The 13,963-nt window shown below is 34.7% G+C and overlaps 1 protein-coding gene across 4 annotated transcripts in view; it reads left to right on the top strand.

The window, feature by feature from the left end:
* The window catches only part of KCNH7 (potassium voltage-gated channel subfamily H member 7), a 462,003-nt gene that overhangs the window by 302,162 nt on the left and 145,878 nt on the right, over nucleotides 1–13,963 (top strand). For all 4 annotated transcript variants that reach the window (XM_032286560.1, XM_032286559.1, XM_032286561.1 and 1 more), the window contains exon 4: nucleotides 13,211–13,639. In XM_032286560.1, coding sequence (XP_032142451.1) covers nucleotides 13,211–13,639 — 429 coding nt within the window. The remainder of the gene's footprint in view (nucleotides 1–13,210; nucleotides 13,640–13,963) is intronic.

Genomic DNA, 13,963 nt, shown 5'->3' with positions numbered 1-13,963 from the left:
ATCACTTTGACATTTGAAGGACAGCCTAGGCAGATGTGACATTAGTATTTGGTCCATATTCTATGCCTCATGAATCTGATAGATATTGTTTCATTCTTTTTTTTTACATGAACTGTTGCTGACAACTAGTCTGATGCCAACCTGCTTGACTGTCCATTGTAAGCGAGCTTGGTATCTGGGGTCTGGTGTACTTTTTAAGCCCTTCTATTGTCTCTCCAGAAACTGGAGCTCATATTACAAACCTGCTCTTGAGATTTCATACTCAGTGTGAGGCCCTCTTCTGCTGAAGGGGAACTCCGTTTAATAAGTTTTTCATCACTCCAGGGAGACTTCTGTACTCCTCTTTTCTTCATTTAGTTTCAGCTTGACTCTATTGCAGTGTGCTCTTCTGAGCCAATTTTGCTGGTATTAGCAAATTCCCCACCTACATGTAAATAAAAGTCTGTAAGTTGTCTTCCTCTAGTTATTCCATAGGGATGATTTATGGATACTTTTATTTGAACCCTCCTTTATTAATCTCAAAGGGTTATATAGGGATCCATGAGGATTTGGGAATTTAGATATCTATCATTGTCTATGGGAAGCCGGAGGCCTTATCACAAAAACTTCAATATTTAAGAAAAGAAATTGTTATACTGTGTATAAATTCAGATAGCAAAAATATACATGTAATGAAAAACATGGTCCCAAAAGCCTATTTTGTAGACCTAAGTATAATACCAAATCAAACACTCCTCAGCTGACAATTTTTCATAATAGCAATTTCTTCCTTAAGTATGTCTAAATGACAGCACAATATTCTTTTAAAGCAATATTGACACAAATACATTAATGTAATATGATTCTAATATTCTGAATGTTTTACCCTGAACAATATTACACTTGGGGAAAACTCTATCAGAACTACTAATTGATCAGTCTTCCAGGTGACATATTTAGAAAAAAAATTGAACTACCATAAAAAACTATTCTTATTCCAAAGTCTTGATCCTCTAAGTTGATGACTGTTTATTTTGTTATACTTTCCACTAACAAATGCAATCATTAATGAATGTTTCCTGGGAGCACACTGCTAATATCAACCTCTATTTCTGTCATGAATACCAATAAGGTAATTTGTCTGGATAGTGGATACTTAGTTTAGTTTCTTCACTGTCTTCTCAAATTCTTATTTTTTCCTATGGAATAGTTGTCTTGCATGGTTCATCATATTGGTTGGAAATGAAAAAGGGAGGGTACATCAGCAGCATGGCAGAGAAGGGGACTTTAAAAAAATAATATGTCCATTTAAAACTGAAATGTAAATGGAGAATGAAACCTTGGTTTCCTAAGTGGAAGATAGTCTTTACAGTAGCCTCCAGGATATAATACCCAATTTATGCAACTTTATATTGCGATTAAAATAAAGTCTTATGTGCAAGTTATAACAAATGTAGTAGAGATTCTGCTTCTTATTTTGTAAACATAAGTGATTTCCCTATGCTGTAGCTGTCACTAATACAGGGAATCATTGGAGAGAGTATAAATACGCAGATAAAATTGTTTCCAGAGCATTATAAAGGCCCATTATTTACCACCTGTATATTGTTTTATTACACCCTTCTGTCATTATATAGCCTAGATTTTCCTTTACTTGGTGTCAGTCTTGAAGAATGGATTGTTAAATCAAACATAAAAGTTAAAAAGGGACAAATTATGCTTGGTAGCTTCTGACACTATCTAATTTCTACTTCATATTTTTTCTCATCTTTGGCAAACCCCTGCTGATTTTTTTTTCTTTGAAGTATAACATTACTACCAGTGTAAAATAATGATTTTGGCTATTTCAAACATTGCCATTCCAGTGATAGCCACTTTAAAAAAATTAAAGAATAGAAAATTCTGATGCACCTCTTTTGGCAGACACATCTAAACCTTCAAAATAGTAATACTATTACTTCAAAACCTACGTCGTAACTGCCAGCTTTTGTATCACTTGAAATGATCTGAAATAGAAATATGGTTACAAAGAAGTATACAATGGTATCCACCAAAGCAAATTTTAAACTGGCATTTCCCTCTGACCAATGCATACTGTTTTATCTAAAGTGTTTGTAATTGCGGGTGTGTGTGTGTGTGCACACACGCCTGCGTGCGTGTACATGCATGCCTGAGGGGTAGGATTTAAGTGAGAGTTATAAGAAAAAGATTGTTGTGTGTTTGGGAAGATGTGACTCTCTGAAAATTTAAATACCTCTACTGAAATAGAGACAAAAAAAGGAAAATATATGACATGACTACACAAGAAGCATAAGTTCAAGAAAAGGGAGGTATTAAATTGAGAAGGTTAAGTTAAAGAAAAGAAGTTAAACACAAAATAGAAAATATGAATTATACAAAGGCATTATGATGCATTGGGCTCTGTAAATTCTGAAAACTTAGAGACTTATTTTATATTGAATTAAATTGTGGATCATTTCTCAGTACAAACACCTAGCTTCAGAGCAAGGAACTCTAAATAAGAAGTGAGCAGCTTTCTCTGAGAAGATCTAATTTTTCATAAACGTATTCTCTGTAGAAGACACAGAACTAGCCACAATTAGATGACTTATGTCCTCTGAAATGAAGCAAGTACAGAAGAAAGTGTTATTTTGATAAATCTTACTATCAAGTTTTGATAAGCACTGCGTAATTAAGCCAATTAATTGCTACATAATAGATATAAATACCAAATAAAAGATGAAATTGAGCACTTTCTCACTGAAGTCTTCTATAAAAAGTTTGCAGTTTAAAAAATGGAAATAATACAGAGTGAAAGAAAAAAATTTTGCTTTCCCTATTAAGCATAAGAGGCCACATTTAAAGGAGCCAATAGTAATAGAAAAGTGTGTTCTCTTTTTTTTCAGCTGTCTAGAATATTTTTTTGGTGGTCTAGAATATTTGTGAATAATGGAAGACAAACAAATTATGCATTCTTGTTTACATGATTAATTCCTGAGTTAACTGTCATCAAGTATAAGAGGTTTTCACTTTAACTTAAGTTGGATTCCCTTCTTTTGCATTCCATGTCCCTGCATTCCCTTGAGTCTTTCCACCCCTGTAACAGCTATTTCAGTACCATTTGCTTGTTCCTCTTCCTCTGCTCTTAAAAGCCATTTGTTTCTCCCCTGGGAGCTGCTTTTAATATTCCTCCCTTTTTAGTCATCTCTATATACCCTGCTTGGGCGAACTCATCCTTTATTTATAGGGCAAAGACCCTCTCATAAATCAATATCTTCAGCTCATATCTTTCTTTAGAATTTTCTTTCTTTAGAACTTTCTTTAGAATTTACAACCTTGTATATCCCACTAGACATCTCCTTTGGAAGACTGCAGTATTTTTAGGTGATTTAGCATTTCAAACTAAGGACTGGCTTTCCATCTTCAGCTACCAACCATTTCATCCCACCAAAAAACTCTTCCTTTTCATACATTATGAATAGAGTCATTATCCAAGCCTCCCAAGCCAGAAACCTGAGCATGATATGAAACGTCTCCTTCTCTCTAATCCTGTATTCTCTCAACCAAAGTGTAGCCAAAGTCTATGAAACACATCTGTTAACTATCTCTCTCATGTAGCCCACTGTAATTTTCCTACTCAGACCCTCAACACATCTTTCTTGGGCTGATATAATAATCTCATAATTGGTATTCCTGCTTTAAGCTTCTTTTCTTCAGGATCACATGTCATAGTATTGTACATCACATCATAATATTCCACTGTCTATATCCTTTACAATGGTCCTCTATTGCCTAAAATATAAGACTCCAAAGCCCTGTGCATGCATAATGCAATCAACCTATCATGATATAACTTCTGACACTTCTTCAGTCTTATTTCCCATCACATCCCACATTTCAATGGGGATTCCTTGAAACTACTATTCACTTTATGACACCTAATTTTTATCATGTGGTGTCCCCTCTACTAAAATGATTTCCTTCTTCTAGCATACCTATTCCAAAGGACTCTTCATCTGTGGAGCATTCTTAACTCGCCCACATGGGTCCACATGTTCCTGCCCCTGTAACATCATAATACCTCATACCTGTCTCTACTACCACATTGGTCACATTAGTTTGCTTAGTAAGCAAGTAACGTGAATGAAGAAGGCTAGGAGTAAAACTATGGAGAGAAATGAGGACTGCGGGAAAACTGGAGCATGTATTTATCTTATTTGAAGTGGCCCATGACCCTTCAGCTCTGCTTCATAGCAGGGACATTTTATTTTCTTCCATACAGACCTAATATTTTGCAAATAGTAAGTATCCAATATATATTTGTAGAAGACACAAAACATTATTTTTTGCCTTGAATAATTATTTTTTTCCTACTGAATGTGCATTACTCAGATTGCCTGTCAGTCGTTCTCCAAGTGTGAGACCATCAACGTCACCTTGCAACGTGTTTGAAACACAAGTTCTTGGGCCCTACACCAGAACAACTAATTCAGAAACACACAAATTCACCAAGCTGTGTTTTAACAAACACTTCACGTCATTCTGATGCCCAAGAAACTTTCAAAACCATGATCTAGGTGAATGAATGTTTAGATAAAACTATAAAAATAAATTTTAATTGAAAATAAATGTAAAAAAGTAGACTCAAATTTCTGAAGTATCTTATTTTCATAGTAATTTTTAAAGGGTACTTTGTCATTTAATCTGATTAAGGTACCATAAAGGACATTCCATTATCTTTGAAAATATTAAAATTACACTTCCCAAATCAAAGAAAATTTTACTTTTATGCTTACTAAAATTTTGAATTATTCTAAAAGCTTCAACTGAAGCTAAGCCTAACCACACAGAATATAGTTGATAATTTAGGCAATTATCTAGCTAATTTAAGTCACTAAAAACATATTCATATGGTTTGGACTCAATACTCTGGCTAACTGACACATAAAATACACATTTGCCTCAACAGCTACATTACTCCCTCAAATTTGTATCTCAGTTTTTAGATCTCAAGCTAAGAAACAAAGAAATTTTCTATAACTGGTTTATAACAGGGCTGTCACAGTGTTTTTACTATTCTCCACTGGAGCTGAAAGTCATTCTTTAATTCAAAGATGAAGAGCTGCAATAGTAATATAGAGTTTCCCATTCAGTGAGCATTACTATAGAAACGATCTATTATTCAGAGGAATTTAATTAAAGGTTTTACAGTGTAACTAATGTTTACTATTCATGTGTATTTGGAAGTTTCCTCTTTTTAAAGATTAAATTTGATATAGAAAAAGGAACCATGACATGGTTGCAAAAAAGAAATCTGAGGAACGTTTAGTTATAGTTGCAATAAATTTTATGTCATGTTCCCCACCACCACCAGGATTTGAGCAAAGTATCTATTTATAAGATCAAGAAAATTGCTAGTAGTTAAAAAAAACCACATTATTTCTTCATTAATAATGGATGTTAATGAATGCCCAAATTGACATATCCACACCAGAGAGCCCCCATATGAATATCATTTGGAAGATTTTGTTACCTAGCAACACCCAATGAGGGACAGTCTCTATTCATACAGCGTTTGGGTAACTGGTGTCCGTACCATTTGTGTTTGGAACACTCCATCAAGGGTTCTGTCTGTCTATGTTATGGCTACATGATCAGCTGTGTCTATGTTATGGCTACATGATCAGCTGTTCAATTTTGGTTAAGATGTTATCATTTTCACAGGACTTGAGTAGACTTTTTAATTTGACATTTAGAAAAGGAAGAAATCTATCAAAAAGAAATTATGGATATTGCATGTATTGATTTATTAAGCTGTTATTTTAAGCACATAGAAACTTAATTAGGTGTATATTGTGCTGCTATGTTTACTTTCATTCCCAATCTACTCTTACTGAGAGATTTTAACCCTAAGAGGCTAAAAGCAGTCCACCACCTTGTCCTGTCTTCTGCCTTACCTTCCTTATTCAAATCTATGTTTCCTGCTTCTTTGCTCTCGTGATGACTCAGCCAGATCACAAGCAGTGTCCTTCAGATATCATCAATATTTGTGAATTTGTTTACGGGAGTGCTCTGTTGCTGCTGCACCTCCTCTGATTGTTCTCATGCCTTGCTACAGCACTGATCCTCCAGCCTCCACTTATTGCCTTTAACTCACATAACTTCCAGATTCCCAGTTGGTCCTATCCTCACTGCTCACTGTAAGATCTTGGTCTTTCCCTGGTATCTAATACCCTAGCAAATGTCACAGGATTCTTAGTCTTTCATGGCATTACTGATCAGATCTGCTCCTTTAAAGAATCACGTACCTATCTAGCTTCAAGTTTACTAGGCCAGTGGACTCCCTTGAGATCTTTTGTTATCACTAACACAGGCCTGCACTGGCTACAGTAGCCCATTTGTCACCCACTACTCAGGGTAGCCACTCGGCTAGAACTGAGTTCACATTGAATGATAATCTTTCTCAGTCTAGCTGCTATCTACATTATTCTTTAACAATATTTTGGGTTGTTCTAGCAGATCATAGGCAACGTCATATACCTTCTTACATATGTAGGAGTAGGAGAGACTCATGTCCTTGCAGGATCCCTCTACGAAAATTTTCTTTTCTTCCTAAAAAGAAAAGGCAGCTATGTTAGTCATCATCCCTGTTTAACTCACCAAATTTAATTTTCTTCTCTCTCTGATTCAGGAATTAAAGTCGTATTTCGCTGCAAATCCAGGGTTATCTGGCTGGAGAAAATTTTCACACTGATTTTAAGGCTTCAAATTTAATGTCAGATTTGTAAATACTCTGACATTAGAAAGGTACACTGATACCAATTCACACATCCCTATTTGGTGTGATAATAGCTGTTTGTAGGGTTAATTCAGATCATAATTTTTTTCAGGCCAAAAGATGGCTGTATTTCCCTCTCCATACTGGACACTGTGGCCCTAAGCCCAGACATCTTCCTTAGGACTGAGGGAGCCCAGCTGCTGAAAGTATCAGCTATTCTGGGTACACTGCTGCCCCTCCCTGGAAATTGTGGTCTAAGGCAGGAATCTACCCAGCATTACAGCCTTTCCCATGGTGTGGTTATAACTGGTGACAGGTAGATGTGGGAATGCAAAGGCCAGGTACACTGGCTTCAATTTGGAGGAATTCTGAGGGGCTATTCCTACTCTTGAGTTCCAGGAGGACTAACTGAAGCTTTAGCTACATTTGAAAAGCAGTTTAACTTCTTCTTCTTAATCCTGCCTTTTTAATAGACATAACCCAAGAGAGTTCTCCCTCAATAAGCCTTTTTCACTGTCTAGTTTCAGGAACCCAACCTAAGATATCCTCCCATCACTCCAACCCTTCGTGAGGGGACAGATCTCTGCTTATGGCCTTTACAACAACCTCCACTTTACTTCCCACACAGGTCTTCTCCTATTTCACCATAGTGTCTAATTTGCTTGACTACTTGAACTTAAGTTTCTCTCAACTTTTCAGTCCATAATTCAATCTAGCAGAACCAAGCAGGAATAAACTATTTCTAATTATATTTAATTGGGGTTTTGCAGTAAAAATATGACATAATCAAGGTTTTAAGAATTTATAGAAATGATGAAAGATTGAACAAAGGAAATGATTGGAAATTTGCAGTTGTGAGGAAAATCAATGATTGAAAATAGATGGATAATTTTGCAGAGATTTTTTGTTTCTCCACAAAAATATTATTGTTTTTAATATCCTTAAATATGGTCTTAAGTTAGAAGAATTGGCTGAGGTCAAAAACGAGTGTAATAGTTTTCTTCCAAACTGTAATAGATAAGAATCAATTCACACAGGAAGGAAGTGGGGAGAGAGAGGGCGGGAAAGAAAGAGGCAGAGGAAGAGAATAATAGCAGCAGATTGATGAGGTCTTCTCAAATTGGAAAAGTTTAGTAAAGCCAATTTCTAAAGCCCCATTACCTTAGGTGATAGGTTATAAATATAGTTATGATCATTATAATTTTATGAGAAATATGACTAACACAAATATGTAAGCAAATAAATACAAAACTAAAAGAAATATCAAGATTCAACTAATACTAGGGCATCCTAGGGGAGGTCAAAGCTGAAAGGCTTTGGTTGGAGAAAGAGGAGTTAGTTATTCAACCTATGAAATTATAAGCAAAGTTATGTATATGCATTTATTTACATTTTTTCCAAGAGAAACCAGGATTTTCATTAGATTATCATGTGGGTATTTATGACTCAAGAAACACCAAACCTTGGGTAAAACTAAAATAAAATCAAGGAGACTGCTGTTCTATGCTAACCTGACATAGATTCTCTATACGAATTTGGCCAAATATTTAACATTTTTGCATATATAGATTAATGTGATTATTCTAGACTTTTTTAAGAGAAAGATGATGGGAATATCTATGTTTTCTTGGCTGAGAACTGAAAAGTAGTTAAATATGACACAGAATTCATGAAGATGAAGACTCTAAATTTATATTCCACATCTTCACAAAAATGACATGTCCTGAGAAAGACATTCTAGTAGTAGTTAATTATAACTATTATAGTTATATTCATGAGTATTAACAACTGTATGCCTTCTTGAATGAAAAGAATGTGTTCAAACAAAATTATATCCATGTAAGTAGTTTACCAGTACTTGTAATTCTTTCTAGAAATATGTAAAACCGTGTGCAAAACCTTATTCTTTTTCTCTTATTTCACATTTATTGAGCATTATAGTAAATAGGTTAAAGAGTATGTATTTTAACTATTCAAATTAAAAATGATATATAATAAAATCTGAAGACTTAACTTGCAAAGATGTTATTTAGTGTTAAGATCCATAACAGGATTGCACTCATCTATGTTTTACATTTCATGCCTGAAAGTGCTAGCATTGAGCAAAATTCTCAATGTGCATTCTTTCCGGATGAACTACAGTTAGACAACTAAATCTGTAATGCAATATAACATGGTCCTATTAACCTAGTGATGCAGAAAAGACCATCTGTACCACATTGGATATGACTAAACTATAGGAATAAACTCAATGCCTTGTGTGGTCATTAATTTAAGAAAGCCAGTGAATTGTTTTTTAAAGGAGGATTGTAAAGTAAATGATAGAAAATTAATAAAAGTAGGCATTGACTTTCAATCATCATAATAAGCTTGCAGAATTGATTTGTAAATTGCTTTAAACTCAATTTCATGTGCATTAAAAACTAATTAAATGACTTCTATGCAGTTTGCTAATTTTCAACTTGGCAATTTACTTGAGCATATAAGAGTTATTACTAGAGATATGTAAGAATGCTTGCAAAACAGTTGTCACGATACTCTGTTACTTAATCTTATTTGTGCAGATTGGTTATTCTTACCTTTGTCTTATTAATCCAGAGTTTAATGTTGAATATACTTGTGGTTTGTCTGTACATTGTCATGTCTTTTACCAGAGATAAGTAGTAGAATGATGGTTACCAGAGGATAGGAAGGGTAGTAGGGTGGGGCAATGGAGGGATAAAGTGGGGATGAGTAACGGGTACAAAAATACAGTCAGATCAAAGGAATTACATCTAGTGTTTGGTAGCATTTTAGAGCAACGATAGTTAACAATAATTTATTGAATATTTCAAAATAACTAAAAGAGTGGAATTGGAATGTTTCTGACACAAAGAAAATGATAAATGCTTGAGATGTTGGATATCCCAATTACCCTGATTTGATCATTACACAATGTATGCTTGTATCAAAATATCACATGTACTTAATAAATATGTACAACTATATATCCATAATAGCTATTAATAATAAATGTTTAATTCTATTTCAATTATTTATATCACTATTAACTGCTAGACCACAAATGAAAGCATATAATAATAAATTAGCCTGCTTAAATTCTCAAATTTACTATAGCAGGGTATTTTACATAAACTTACAGATGAGTTAAATCAAGTAGAGAGGGCCTGGTATAGAGTTCACTATTTTCCATGAACTATTGAGTTCTACTCAATCAATATTTTTTGTTAAATATCAGTCAGTACAATTCCAAGAGTTTAAGATTCTCTAATTATGATGGTTAGAGCAATTAAATATTCTAGCTTTCCCACAGTCAAAATTGAGCACATTCTGAGTTCAGTTCAGAATCTATTTGTGAAAATTTGTTTACCATGCCAAGTCATTTGGTCAGAGCTGGGACTCAATGGTGAGCAAAACAGACAGGGGCCCTGCCCTTATGAGGCCTATGGTCCAGTCCTGGAAAAAAAATGTTAAACAGAAAATCAAGTGCAGAGTTACTAACTGTGGTAAAAGCTGTGAAAGAGGTGCTAATCTTGTTCAGAAGGAAGGAAAAGCTTCCCCATGAAATAACTTTGGTGCTAAAATATAAGGACGAGCTCAGCAGGCAAAGTAAAAAGAATCAAACAGAAAGAAGCCATCAATCTGAAAGAAGCACAGACCTCCAGGGGAATTAAAATTCCATATGACTGGATTCTAGAGAGCAAAGAACAGAGATGAAGCTGTGGGATGGAGATAGTTTTGTCATCATCCACAAAGAGAAAGTTATTGGTAGCAGGGCAGGATAGTGGAAGGGTGGAATTATGCAATAGTTTACTTAATCATATATTAATTTTTCTTTTTTTTAGAGACAGGGTCTCTCTCTCTCTGTCACTTAAGCTGTAGTGCAGTGGATCAATCATAGCTCACTGTACCCTCAAACTCATGGGCTTAATTTATCCTTCCACCACAGCCTCCCGAGTGGCTAGGTCTACAGGCATATGCCACCATACTTAGCTATTTTTTTTTTTTTTTGTAGAGACGGGGGGATCTTGCTATGTTGCCCAGGCTGGTCTCAAATGCCTGACCTCAAGAGATCATTATGCCTTTTATTCACAAAGTGCTGTTATTACAGGCATGAGCCACTGTGCCCATCCTCTGAATTTTTTACAAAATAAAAATCATTATTTTTAATGGTGAACAATAATGGTACAAATGTGAAGAGTGATTATCATTCTCTTGCAAGAAATTATGTGAATCAGTATAGTAGCTTGGAATGATGGAGGAGCAGTGAAGATGAGAGAAATGTAAACAGACATTCAGGAAGTGAAATGAACACAGTTAAGGGATTGATATTAATGGAATATTGGGGATGAGTGGGAAAGAGAGAACAGTATCTAGAATGGTCCTCAAGTCTCAGGCTTATATGTCTTCATGACTGTGATGCCATTCACTGAAAAAAAAAAAAAAAAAAAAAAGTCCTGGCCTTGGAGGGTCAGATCATAAAACTGCATTTGCTATGAGATTGAAACATATCTTTCAAGTGGAGATGTTGATGAATCTATTAAATATTCAGGTTTCGAACCCAGAGAAGAGGTCTACTGGAAAGAAATATTTAGGAATCGTTGAATTGACGACAGAATTGAATATGTGCATATAGAAATAAACCATCCACTAGGAGAGTATACTCAAAATGGAGAAAAGTTCATGAGTTTTGAGAGTGTTCTTCCATGTTTTAGAACCATCTTAAATGCATTGAGGAAAAGTTCATAGTAAATATATTAAGGGTAATGGTCCCCCTGAAATTTAAATAATATAAGAAGGTAGTAAATATTGCAGCCCAAAGATGTAAGTTGTCTACAATTAGACACTGACAATAAGGTCAGTGTCTAATTGTTAAGCTATGAGTGATGTGGACCTAGACTGCTGTGGTGACAATAAAAATGACAATCTTTGCGTTTTATTGTAAATAATACTTACAGAAGCATTGGGTTACAGATTATTGTTTAGATGCTTTCTCATGTTTTCATGTTCTTTGAGGAGTGGAAGTTTTACTTACCTTATTAGTTTTTAAATTTATAAACAAATGCATGCTTAACATAAAAAATAAAGATACAGAAAGAAGAATGCAATACATTATACCTCACTACTTCCAAACCCACCCACTGAGTTAGTCAACATGAAAAGTTTGAAGTATGTTCTTCCACATCTTTCTCTGCTGCCCTATAACATATATGAACAAATATAACTTTTTGTCATTTTTAATGAAAATTATGTAAACATATGGAGTTTTTTTACTTAACATTGTATTTGAGCAACCTTTCAAAGAATATAATAAGATTCCAAAGAATAAAGAAGCTATAATTTATTCAGTAATTCTCCTTCTAACAGATAATCCAACTCTTTCTAATTTTTATGGTTTGCAATATCCCGTATGTGAATCACTGAGTCAAAATAAAAGCGTATGTTTTTTTCATTTTAATAGATATTGTCTAATGTCTTTCCAAGGAGTTTGTAGCAATCTGCAATCCCACCACCAAGATGTCAGAATGCTCCCCAGCATTCTTTGCCAGCACTAGATGTTATGCTTTCTTTAATTTACTGCAAAATTGAAGACTAGAAAAATCATATCCTCTTGTTTTACTTTGCAGTTTTTACCACTAGTGAGTTTATATAGCTAAAAATTAAAGTTAATGTTTAATGTTATATTTATGTTAATATTTTAATTTTTAACATCTCCTTAAAGTTTATATTTAGTTGTCCTCCTGTGCATCAACCACTTTGAGATATATATAACATTTTATGCCATACGCTTCAATTTGGGGGCCAAAAAGAAGAAAATAGGAAAAAGATATCCTTACCTGTGCAGTGCATCTCTCTTTGAAACCAAAAGTCTTTAATAATTCCAAACGGAATGATGAGCCTCTCATAAGAAGTGGACCCCACTTTTTCCTCCCAAACTTGACTCACAATATTATCCAACAGAAATCTAAATATGCCAGTTCTACGCTTTACCTCACCTCACTTCCTTCCTGCCTACTCCATCACATTAGCCCCCCACCACCCACACATGTACATAGTCTATGTTCATTCCTAGGTCTGTTCCTGGACATATGCTACCCTAGATCATCTCTTCTTAAAACTCTGTTCAACCTTCAATTTCCCTGGAAAAGTGGATGTATAGTGGATGTGTGTTTTTATTTTATCAGAAGTCTTCTGTAATTCAAATGCTTTTCTGTCACTGGTATGCATCTAATTATCAGAAACATGATAAAATTGTTTGCTGTTTTCTTACTACTTATATGATACTTCACATTGGTCTCAGAGAAGTTTTCTACAATATCCCTTATTCCAACCATAACTATTAATTCATAGTTATTTTTACATTGTATTTAAATATGAGTCAACAATGTCTATTTTTGTTACAGGATATATCATTTGTCTTATAATAATGTTCTTTCCTGTCTCCATTTATAGGGAAATTTTTTGGGTTCAAGTTCCCTGCTCTGAGAGTTCTCACTTACAGAAAGCAGTCCTTACCACAAGAAGACCCCGATGTGGTGGTCATCGACTCATCTAAGCACAGTGATGATTCAGTAGCCATGAAGCACTTTAAGTCTCCTACAAAGGAAAGCTGCAGCCCCTCTGAAGCAGATGACACAAAAGCTTTGATACAGCCCAGCAAATGTTCTCCCTTGGTGAATATATCCGGACCTCTTGACCATTCCTCTCCCAAAAGGCAATGGGACCGACTCTACCCTGACATGCTGCAGTCAAGTTCCCAGCTATCCCATTCCAGATCAAGGGAAAGCTTATGTAGTATACGAAGAGCATCTTCAGTTCATGATATAGAAGGATTCAGCATCCACCCCAAGAACATATTTAGAGACCGGCATGCCAGTGAAGGTATGTTTGATTTTTTTTTTTAACGGAAACATATATTAATGGGTAATAAATGATTATTTGCATACTGTTTTAAGTTTCAACGATAATTGTTATGCATTAGGGAAAGAAATGTGATTAAAGGCTATTAAAAACCTGAGTCCTAAACTCAGAGTTGTTACTGATTTCCTCTTTGAACCCTAGCGAGTAATTTAGTTTCTTCTGGTTTCTTTATCTGTATTTCTGAAATAGTATGATAACCATTATCTGCCTACCACATGGAGTGTTAATTAATTAATGCTTATTATAACATTTGCTTAGGTGATGAACACTATCATCTCAAGCATA

This window comes from Sapajus apella, unplaced genomic scaffold, assembly GCF_009761245.1.
Source record: "Sapajus apella isolate SASKATOON/1434 unplaced genomic scaffold, GSC_monkey_1.0 scaffold18, whole genome shotgun sequence".
In the NCBI taxonomy this organism is placed as follows: domain Eukaryota; kingdom Metazoa; phylum Chordata; class Mammalia; order Primates; family Cebidae; genus Sapajus; species Sapajus apella.
The sequence above is the reverse complement of the archived record's forward strand: the minus strand, read 5'-3'. Positions and strand labels throughout refer to the sequence as shown.